At 43.1% G+C, this 12039-nt stretch overlaps 1 protein-coding gene across 1 annotated transcript in view; it reads right to left on the bottom strand.

The window, feature by feature from the left end:
• Positions 1 to 11175, bottom strand: part of dyrk4 (dual-specificity tyrosine-(Y)-phosphorylation regulated kinase 4) — a 126915-nt gene extending 115740 nt beyond the window's left edge. Inside the window, exons 1-2 of the mRNA XM_068059726.1 lie at positions 11159 to 11175; positions 7491 to 7590 (exon numbers count right to left, since the gene is read on the bottom strand). Of these exons, the coding sequence (XP_067915827.1) occupies positions 7491 to 7590; positions 11159 to 11175 (117 nt within the window). The remainder of the gene's footprint in view (positions 1 to 7490; positions 7591 to 11158) is intronic.
• Positions 11176 to 12039: the final 864 nt, after the last annotated feature.

The raw sequence follows: 12039 nt of genomic DNA, 5'->3' as shown, positions 1-12039 counted from the left end.
CGTAAAATCATGTTGACTCTGTTTGATTGCATTATGTTTTTCTAAATGTCCTGCTATTTCTTCCTTAATAATCGACTCAAGCATTTTCCCAATGACTGATGTTAAGCTAACTGGGGGAAGAAGGTCAGTCAGGTTGCAACAGGAATATTCCTTGCTCACTTGCTACCATCCTCACATCCCCATCGCACAGTAGTGCACATAGTGGCCATTTCGGAGACATGGGTAGAGCAGGGGCAGGAATGGATGTTGCAGCTTCCGGGATTTAGATGTTTCAGTAAGAACAGAGAAGATGGTAAAAGAGGGGGGGGTGTGGCATTGTTAATCAAGGAGAGTATTACAGCGACAGAAAGGACGTTTGAGGACTCGTCTACTGAGGTTGTATGGGCCGAGGTTAGAAACAGGAGAGGTGAGGTCACCCTGTTGGGAGTCTTCTATAGACCTCCGAATAGTTCCAGAGATGTAGAGGAAAGGATAGCGAAGATGATTCTCGACAGGGGCGAGAGTAACAGGGTAGTTGTTATGGGGGACTTTAACTTTCCAAATATTGACTGGAAATACTATAGTTCGAGTACTTTAGATGGGTCAGTTTTTGTCCAGTGTGTGCAGGAGGGTTTTCTGACACAGTATGTAGACAGGCCAACCAGGGGCGATGCCACATTGGATTTGGTACTGGGTAATGAACCCGGCCAGGTGTTAGATTTAGATGTAGGTGAGCACTTTGGTGATAGTGATCACAATTCGGTTAGGTTTACCTTAGCGATGGGCAGGGACAGGTATATACCGCAGGGCAAGAATTATAGCTGGGGGAAAGGAAATTATGATGCGATTAGGCAAGATTTAGGATGCGTAGGATGGGGAAGAAAACTGCAGGGGATGGGAACAATCGAAAAGTGGAGCTTATTCAAGGAGCAGCTACTGCGTATCCTTGATAAGTATGTACCTGTCAGTCAGGGAGGAAGTTGTCGAGCGAGGGAGCCGTGGTTTACTAAAGAAGTTGAAGTGCTTGTCAAGAGGAAGAAGGCGGCTTATGTTAGGATGAGACGTGAAGGCTCAGTTAGGGCGCTTGAGAGTTACAAGCTAGCCAGGAAGGATCTAAAGGGAGAGCTAAGAAGAGCAAGGAGAGGACACGAGAAGTCATTGGCGGATAGGATCAGGGAAAACCCTAAGGCTTTCTATAGGTATATCAGGAATAAAAGAATGACTAGAGTTAGATTAGGGCCAATCAAGGAGAGTAGTGGGAAGTTGTGTGTGGAATCAGAGGAGATAGGGAAGCGTTAAATGAATATTTTTCGTCAGTATTTACAGTAGAGAAAGAAAATGTTGTCGGGGAGAATACTGAGATTCAGACTACTAGGCTAGATGGGATTGAGGTTGTCAAGGAGGAGATGTTAGCAATTTTGGAAAGTGTGAAAATAGATAAGTCCCCTGGGCCAGATGGGATTTATCCTAGGATTCTCTGGGAAGCTAGGGAGGAGATTGCAGAGCCTTTGTCCTTGATCTTTATGTCGTCATTGTCGACAGGAATAGTGCCGGAAGACTGGAGGATAGCAAATGTTGTCCCCTTGTTCAAGAAGGGGAGTAGAGACAGCCCTGGTAATTATAGACCTGTGAGCCTTACTTCGGTTGTGGGTAAAATGTTGGAAAAGGTTATAAGAGACAGGATTTATAATCATCTAGAAAAGAATAAGTTCATTAGCGATAGTCAGCACAGTTTTGTGAAGGGTAGGTCGTGCCTCACAAACCTTATTGAGTTTTTCGAGAAGGTGACCAAACAGGTGGATGAGGGTAAAGCAGTGGATGTGGTGTATATGGATTTCAGTAAGGTGTTTGATAAGGTTCCCCACGGTAGGCTATTGCAGAAAATACGGAAGTATGGGGTTGAAGGTGATTTAGAGCTTTGGATCAGAAATTGGCTAGCTGAAAGAAGACAGAGGGTGGTGGTTGATGGCAAATGTTCATCCTGGAGTTTAGTTACTAGTGGTGTACCACAAGGATCTGTTTTGGGGCCAATGCTGTTTGTCATTTTTGTAAATGACCTGGAAGAGGGTGTAGAAGGGTGGGTTAGTAAATTTGCGGATGACACTAAGGTCGGTGGAGTTGTGGATAGTGCCGAAGGATGTTGTAGGGTACAGCGGGACATAGATAGGCTGCAGAGCTGGGCTGAGAGATGGCAAATGGAGTTTAATGCAGAAAAGTGTGAGGTGATTCACTTTGGAAGGAGTAACAGGAATGCAGAGTACTGGGCTAATGGGAAGATTCTTGGTAGTGTAGATGAACAGAGAGATCTTGGTGTCCAGGTACATAAATCCCTGAAAGTTGCTACCCAGGTTAATATGGCTGTTAAGAAGGCATATGGTGTGTTAGCTTTTATTAGTAGGGGGATCGAGTTTCGGAGCCACGAGGTCATGCTGCAGCTGTACAAAACTCTGGTGAGACCGCACCCGGAGTATTGCGTGCAGTTCTGGTCACCGCATTATAGGAAGGATGTGGAAGCTTTGGAAAGGGTGCAGAGCAGATTTACTAGGATGTTGCCTGGTATGGAGGGAAGGTCTTACGAGGAAAGGCTGAGGGACTTGAGGTTGGTTTCGTTGGAGAGAAGGAGGAGGAGGAGAGGTGACTTAATAGAGACATATAAGATAATCAGAGGGTTAGATAGGGTGGATAGTGAGAGTCTTTTTCCTCGGATGGTGATGGCAAACACGAGGGGACATAGCTTTAAGTTGAGGGGTGATAGATGTAGGACAGATGTCAGAGGTAGTTTCTTTACTCAGAGAGTAGTAGGGGCGTGGAACGCCCTGCCTGCAACAGTAGTAGACTCGCCAACTTTAAGGGCATTTAAGTGGTCATTGGATAGACATATGGATGAAAATGGAATAGTGTAGGTCAGATGGTTTCACAGGTCGGCGCAACATTGAGGGCCGAAGGGCCTGTACTGCGCTGTAATGTTCTAAAAAATACGTTGCTTTGTCAACAGATTAGTGTACTTGAAGGCTCTAGCTCAAAGTAGGTTGTTACAGCTGACCCAATGTTACAGCATCATTTTACTGGTTGTTTCTTCAGAGTCACTGTATGTCATGTTTTCAATGATACTGCATAAATGAAGGTATGTCAGAGCAGTCTTCAGAAACAAGGACTGATTGGTCACATGTGCCAAGATATCACCAACTATTAGTATTGTACTATTAGCAATAACAATGGGAAACTGTATTCACATGCTTCAGTTCAGCAAAGCAGCAGACACAGAGCTGTGCCATCTGCTATCAGGACATTGGTTACCAATATCCAGATTAGGGCTAGCACAGCCAATGGCAGTACCAGTCTGCCATGGCCACTTCCTTTCAAATAGTGTTGGCTTATGGGAATGGGACATTTAGTGCCACCCTCCTCACATTCACCTCATTCAGTACCACATGTTCAGCAGTTATCAAACCAAGGTTAGTGCAGAGCTGCTCCATCACTTGCCTGCTGACTTGTCTGCATGTTGGGTTTCTTTTGCCTTCATTTTTTTCATGTTAATTCTTAACCCGTTCTCCTTTCAACCTTGGCAAAGACTAATAGGTTGAAATGCCTTTAGAGCCATTCCAAAGCTGGTACAAATGTCCCCTGTGTTATATTCCAGAAAGCCAGTTAGTGAAGTATAGTATTGGAGCAATCTTTACTCTGTCTAATATTTATTTACAGAATGAAACATTACAAGCATACACCTCCTAACTCAACCACACCACATTTTCAGTAAGTGCCTCTTTATATGTGCTCAAGTGAAACTCCAATTAATGCCCTCCATCTGCATATAATTAAACACAATTGATATACAATTAACACCTCATTCTGCCACTTTTCATTAGCTGTATGGATCTCTTTAAATTTCACATACACAAAATGCTCCACTCCCAGCACTAATATGCTCCTTGCACCTATCCAAATATATACCTAGAGTTATGAATAATTATACAAATATGAAAATTGAGTACAATTAACATATCATTCTGATGACATTTGTACAAATTAATCATTTAGAATCAATTTGCACCAATAAATGGTACAAATACAAGGTACAAAGTACAGCGTTCCTATCAATACAAAAGTGAATCCTCCAAATGCCTTTTGCAATACCATGGAAGATCTGCTAGCACATTTATCAAGTTAGAAAAAATTACAATTGTATGCACTTCCCATCTGTCATACTCCAGATGACACATTGTCTAATTCAATTTTTTGTGTTACAATAAAAAAAAATAAACAAGCAAGAAATTTTCTTTTACACAGAACGATTACAATGTGGAAGTCACTGCCACATGGGGAGGATGAAGCAGATGGCACTCATGCATGTAAAGACATCCTTGATGCATACATAAGGAAGAAGGAATAGAGGAACATGGTGGAAGCAGAGTGGGAAGAGGTAATTAGAGTAGGAGAAGGCACATGTAGTATAAACACCTGCATGGACCAAATGGCCTGTTTCAGTGATGTAGATTCTATGTGGTGCTATGCATCACAGTCATTTAGAATGTAAAGCAAACTCTTTTTCGCATAAAATATCAGAACCATAACATCACCTGCCACTTAATTGACCTTAGAATTTCACTTGCAGCCATATTCCGAGAGGGCGAGATTTCCATCTGCCTCCAACATGGCCATGATATCAGAGTGGGCAAAGCCAAGGAGAGGGATTCCCATGCCTGGAATTTTCTCAAGCCCAGTCTGCCTACTACCATCAGTGATAGGGTGCCAGGTTCAAGCTGTCACACAGATCTGCCAGAGAAACCCCAGGAAAGGATCCTGCCCTGTTTGGATCAACCCTTCTAATAAGATCAATCCACCTCAGTGGCCCATCCCAGATAGCCCTCCCTTAACCCATCTCCCCCGCGCCCTCCCCCTTTTCTCAGATGCACCCATAGCAGCATGGATGTTTGCCATCAAAATTGAAATCAAGTGACCCGACATTCTTCAACATGTTTAAGAGTGGAAGTTATCAGTGCCCTGTCTGCACACTTCCTGCTGGCGGAGAGAAGGCTGAGAATTTTAGTCCCTTGTGTAGTATAACGCCTGTATTATATTATAATAATAATTCAATGTGTTTTACATGATATAACACCCCTGTATTATATAATAATTATAATATGCTACATGGCATAATGCCCTCAATTATACACTAATCATGTTACAGGGTCTATTGGTCTCCATTATATATTAATAGTGTTTTGTTCTCTATTATAACAATATATTATGCCCTCTACAATAATAGTGTATTAAAAGGTATAACATGTACGTATTATATAGTAGTACACTTCGTATTTAGGGATCATTAACATCAGTTTTTAATCAATATCCACTGAAGAATTCCCAGATTTTTTTCTATTTGCTGGATCAGTAAAAGCTGTTTTCCCCCTAAATATGAGGGAGACACCCCCCCGCCCCCCCACCCCGAAATTTACCATGGTCTTCTTACGAAAAGTTTGGGCTCAAGATGTGTACGCATCAAATCTGTTATGTTAAGAAGTACACCATGTGCTACATTGATATCACAGGTATGACTTGATTTTTGACAGGAAATGAAATGAGTGTTGAGCAGTTTTGGATTTTTTTGAAAAGGGGACTTAATCATCTATTCTTAGAGAACTACATTCTTTACGTAGTAGCAAATGTCAGTCTTTCATTCCCAGTTATCTATGAAATAAGGACAGCAGAACAATGGCACCGTTGCCACACTGATAGTCCCCTGAATACTGAAGTCATTAATCAAACCCTGACTCAGGTCACACACCAAGGAATTGGTTACTAAAATTAAGAGAGAAATTGATTGGATGGATTCAAACAGAGACCTGCAGCAGAGACGGATCTTGAAGGCATGTGTCTTGGAGGTGATAGGCTCAACAACCTTGGGGATAAAAGGAGGTGCAAGATGGGACAGTAGCTAGAAAGGACTGATTAGTTGAGGTGGGATTTTGGAAGGGGGCAATGACAACAAGTTAATTTTAAAAGCAAACAAAAGTTTTTTAAGGGAAACAGAGAGGCAGGGAGAGTAGGAGAGATAGGGGGAAAAGGGAAAGATGCTGAGGGTAGGATCATCTCTGGCTTCTCATTATCTGTCCTTGGGGGAGCAAATGTGAGTGGGTGGAAGGTGAAGGATTAGGTGAGTGACAGCGGAGCGAATGGGCAGGGAGGATATAGGGGCTGAGCAAATAGCTCAAAGGGGAAGAAGTAGGAGTAATGATGTGGGTGAGGGAGTAGTAGGAAGGAGAGTGGGGAGGGTAGTGGGTTATGGGAACAATGGCAGAAGCAGGAGTGGTGGGGAATGGATGGGAAAGGTGCTACTGAGAGCACCACATTTTCCCTGCAACTCCACCAAAAATACAGCCTGTAGCTGCTGGTGTCTCCTTTCTCTGCCACGCTATACCATGCAACCCATCACTACCCACCCAAACAGGAAGAAAGAAAAAGGCAGCAATAGAAGCAAAACGAAGCAAAAGAGAGTCGACAGAGAGTCTGTGGGGCTGAAACTGGTCTTGTGCAATAGTGGCGAAAGCGCACAGGCAGCCTGTTTGCTCTCTGCCTGATTCTCTTTGCCATTGAGTGTAAGATGGACAACCAACAAGTTATCACCAATTTTACCCCCTACATTCTCCATCAGTGTCTGCAACACCATAGGAGGTCCATTCGTTGCTAATAAATACTCTAAATCATTGACATCTGCAATCCAACTTGCCATATTTAACATGCATAGAATCCTATAATCATAGCATCATTGCAGCACAGAAGGACGCCATTTGATCCATCATGTCTGTGCCAGCTCACTTCAAGAGCAACTCACCTAGTCCCACTCCCCCACCTTTTCCCTGTAGAGCTGTAAATTTTTCTCTTCAGCTAACTATCCAGTTCTCTTTTGAAGGCCTCGATTGAAACAGCCTCCCTAACACTCTCAGGCTGTGCACTACATATCCTAACCACTCGCTGTGTAAAAGAGTTTTTCCTCGTGCCACCGTTGCTTCTTTTGCCAATCACCTTAAATCGGTGTCCTCTGATTTGGGATCCTTCCGCCAATGGGAACAGTTTCTCCCTCTCTACTCGGTCCAGACCCCTCATGATTTTGAACACCTCTATCAAATCTCCTTTTCTCCAAGAAGAACAGCCCCAGCATCTCCAACCTATTCATGTAACTGAAGTTCCTCACTCCTGGAGCGATTCTCATGAATCTTTTCTGCACCCTCTCTAATGCCTTACTATTCTTCCTTAAGAGTGGTGCCCAGAACTCGGAACAATACTCCAGTTGAGGCCATGCTAGTGTTTTATGCAGCGTTACCATAACTTCCTTGTTCTTGGTACTCCATGCCTCTATTTAAAAAGCCCAGGATCCTATAAGCTTTATTAACTATTTTCTCAACCTGCTCTGCAACCTTCAATAAATATACCCCTCTGCATATATTATATATGTATATTTATTTATATTTATATTATATAGCTCTAGAATATTAAAATGTGCTTTCCCTTACCTGACCAATCAAGGAATGCCGGGGGTGTCCTGCTTTCAGGAGAACTGGCAGGATGTTTCTTTCTTTTTTCAGTTTCTCTAGCTTCCGCAAAAGTGACTTCCTGTAATTTGATGTTTGTACATCTTATTCAAGTCTAATTTGTTTTGTGCCCAATAAAAATGTTCTAAAAACATACAAGTACCTTATAATAATAATGGCATAGAACAGGGACATTTTGTCGAAGCTTTTCATCTTGCACTCATCGAGACAATTCACACGAATACCAATGGTATGCAAGATGAAAAGCTTTGACAAAGTATCTCTATTTTCAGCAATGACATATGTATTTATTTTTTCTTTTATTTTATTTAGAGATACAGCACTGAAACAGGCCCTTCGGCCCACCGAGTCTGTGCCGACCAACAACCACCCATTTATACTAACCCTACAGTAATCCCATATTCCCCATCACCTCCCTACACTAGGGGCAATTTACAACAGCCAACTTACCTATCACCTGCAAGTCTTTGGATGTGGGAGGAAACCGGAGCACCTGGCGAAAACCCACGCAGACACAGGGAGAACTTGCAAACTCCGCACAGGCAGTACCCAGAATCGAACCCGGGTCCCTGGAGCTGTGAGGCTGCGGTGCTAACCACTGCGCCACTGTGCCGCCCATTTTAGTTAATCATGGCAATTCAATCCAAGGAGATTTGAAATGAAGAAGACAAACTAGTATATTGGCTAACAATAAAATCAAGAATAAATGGAGATTAATAACTAAGCTTGGACAAGTTAGACAACCAATATTGTAAGCATTTTGTGCAACACATTGCATTAACTGTCTATGTTCATCAATCAGACTTTAACAGCTACTAAACTCAGTTTAAACTCAGAAGCCCTTTTGTCATTGCCTCAACAAAACCATAGCCAAACTACATATGCTTATTCAGAGCAAGAAATGTTAAAATATATTGCAGGTTCTGCCCATTTTTTTCATTTATGTTTAAAAATATTCAGCACAAGCTAGTTACAGATATTTAGCATTTATATTCACTTCCTCACATCTGGCAAATGATGTTAAGCCCAAAGGTTTGAAGCAAATAATTAGAGAATGTAATTATCTTTTGACCCTCTAACGTGAATAGACAGAAATGTATCATGGGACCATAGAAAACAACCATTAAATGCCATTTTCGATAGGGCATTCAATTAAAGACACCTAAATAATTTTGAAGAATTTATTCACAGGATCACAGATTTTTTACAGCACAGAAGGAGGTCATTCGGCCCATCATGTCTGCACCAGCTCTCCAAAAGTGCAATTCACTTAGTACCATTCCCCCGCCTTCTCCCCATAACCCTGCACATTCTTCCTTTCCATATAACAGTCTAATTCCCTTTTGCATGCTTCAATTGAACCTGCCTCCACCACGTTCTCAGGCAGCGCATTCCAGACCTTAACCACTCGCTATGTGAAAAAGTTTTTCCGCATGTCGTTTTTGCTTCTCTTACCAATTATTTTAAATCTGTGCCCTCTCGTTCTCGATCCTTTCACGAGTGGGAACAGTTTCTCTCTATCTACTCTGTCTAGACCTTAAATGACTTTGAATACCATTTTCGTGAATCTTCTCTGTACTCTCTCTCCAATGCCCTCACATCTTTCTTTAAGTGCTGCACCCAGAACTGGATGCAATACTCCAGCTGAGGCCGAACTAAAGGCTTATATAAGTTCAACATAACTTCCTTGTTCTTGTACTCTATGTCCCTAATAACAAAGCCCAGGATACAGTATGCTTTATTAACCGTACTCTCAACCTGTCCTGTCACCTTCAATGACTTAGGCACACATACACCTAGGTCCCTCTGTTGCTGCACCTAAAGGCCTGCTACCTGACCCGAACCTGACAGGACCCGATCACATGTGACGGGTTTGGGTTGCACTTCCGGGTCCAGCATTCAGGATCGGGCCGGATTGGTCACGCTCTATCACCACCTCAGGTAAGTGACTCTAATGTTAATTTACGTTTTGGACTTTAAAGGTGGTTTTGCTACAGTTATTTTAAGCTTGTGCAGGTAAGGAACAAAGTGAAATACGAAAGGTAAGTTACCTGATGGTCGGGTCCGGCGCGGGAAAAAAAACGGAAGGACTCGGGTCGGGCTCGGGATCGGATGGGGTTCTGTCAGGCTCGGGTCGGGTCTCATTTGCAGACCCAAGCAGGCCTTTAGCTACACCCCTTTAGACTTATATCCTTTATATTATCTCCTTGTTCTTCCTACCAAAATGAACCACTTCACATTTCTCGGTATTGAATTGTTCTTATTCATTTACTTTCTGTCTCTCTGTTGCACTCATTTGCTAGGCAGTCTAATCGAAAGATATAAGGTGTAGGCACGTGGTTGCTACGCCAGCATCCACAACACAAGCAGCCATATTTAGCATATTTCGTACGTCATTGAAATCTCCCTTGCTTCAGGAAAAAAAATCAAAAGATTAATGCTTTGTTTTAACTGCATCAAGTATAAAAGGTAGACAAGAAAGACAACCAAAAATCTCTACTGAAAGTTTTAAAATGAAAGCAAGAAACGCTCAATATTTAATATATCGGAATACTGTTATTTTAGTTAATATTTCATATTTACCATGGCAAATACAAGCTCAATGTGGCATTCAAACTGCACAAGCAATTTCGATTAAAACGCGTTTGAACGTAACACGATTTTATGCCGAAATTATATGAACATCATTTACGAGGTATTTAAGAAGACACTGGCTATATCCTTGTCTTGTGTGAACAAAAAAAAGCTGTAATTCGGTATTTTGTAACAAAAAACAAAGGGGGAGGGGGTGGCTGTTACCATATGGTGCGATCTTGCAATGCATGGATTGGGTAAATACAGTGATAATGTGTCTTCGCACGGCACGTTAGTGGTTTCAGCAATTGCTCAGTTTGCGAGTGTAGCAAAACACTGCAACTGGGCTTTGGTCAGAATGTGACAATGCCATGTGAGCCTCATGGAAGATGGCAGGATCCCCAAGGAGACATTGTACAGCGAGCTCGTCACTGGTATCAGACCCACTGGCCGTCCATGTCTCTACTTTAAAGACGTCTGCAAACGCGACATGAAGTCCTGTGACATTGACCACAAGTCGTGGGAGTCAGCTGCCAGTGATCGCCAGAGCTGGCGGACAGCCATAAAGGCGGGGCTAAAGAGTGGCGAGTCACTTAGCTGTTGGCAGAAAAAAACACAGAAGCACAAGGAGAGAGCCAACTGTGTAACAGCCCCGACAACCAATTTTATCTACAGCGCCTGTGGAAGAATCTGTCACTCTAGAATTGGCCTTTATAGCCACTCCAGGCACTGCTCCACAAACGACTGACCACCTCTAGGCACTTACCCATTGTCTCTCGAGACAAGGAGGCCAAAGAGAGAGAGTGAGACAATGCAGAAAGCATCTACCTCCGTGCGCCTCCTCTGCTCGGGTAGCTCGAGGCTCCAGCACTATTTACGCGTCGCTCAACATCTCACACATTAAAACCACTCGGGAAGTTGTTGAGTTCAGCTTGGTGTGGGAACGGCTGTGCTTCTCAGCAACTGTTAGCACTGCGCACCTCTTGTACCTTTTTCACGATATTCCAAAACTAAAATAATATCAATTAATAATATGAATTATCACAACTTCTTACTTGCTGCCATGTGGCATGTTACTCATGTCTGGCCCAGATGTGATTGGAGGTTGAAGCTGGAACCAGCGCGCCCTTCAAACCTCCAACATCTTCGCCTATTGCAACGTTGATGCGTCACCATGGCGACCGAGTACCCATTGTGACATCCGAGCTGCTCCTGTCACGTGCCGCCCTTCCCCATTCGTTCAAAGCGCGAGAGCGGCGATGACCAATCGGTAGGCTTAAACAAGTAGCTTGTGCTGTGTCATTGAGATCATAGGGGAAGCTCACGCATTCCCAGTCTCAATCTTACTCCTGCATTTCTCTGATATCTTAGAAACGGCACAAAAGAGGGCCGTTCGGCCTAACGTGTCTGTGTCAGCCGAAAAAGAGCTATGCAGCCCAATCCCGCTTTCCAGCTCTTGGTCCTTATCCCTATAGGTGACAGCACTTCCAGTGCATATTCACGTATTTTATTGAGTTTCTGCCTCAACCACCCTTTCAAGCAGTGAGTTCCAGACCCCTACCACTCACTGGGTGAAAATAATTTCTTCTCAACTCGCCTAGACAAATTACTGCCTCTCTGCTCAGAGAAATAGGTCCTTCCTATCTACTCAATCTAGTCCCTTCAACCTCCTCTGTTCCAAAGAAAACAACCCAACCTATCCAATCTTTCCTCATTAAAATTATCCATTCTTGGCAACATCCTTGTAAATCTCCTCTGCACCCTCTCCAGGGTGATCACATCCTCACTGTAATATGGTAACCAGATCCGCATGCAGGATTCCATGTGTGGTCCATCCAGTGCCCTATATACTGTTCCGTCAAACCTCGCTGCTTATATTCCATTTTTCAACTAATAAAGCAAAGTATCCCGTATGCCTTCTGAACCTACCTAACCT

Source organism: Heterodontus francisci, chromosome 27 (assembly GCF_036365525.1).
Source record: "Heterodontus francisci isolate sHetFra1 chromosome 27, sHetFra1.hap1, whole genome shotgun sequence".
NCBI lineage: Eukaryota > Metazoa > Chordata > Chondrichthyes > Heterodontiformes > Heterodontidae > Heterodontus > Heterodontus francisci.
The sequence above is the reverse complement of the archived record's forward strand: the minus strand, read 5'-3'. Positions and strand labels throughout refer to the sequence as shown.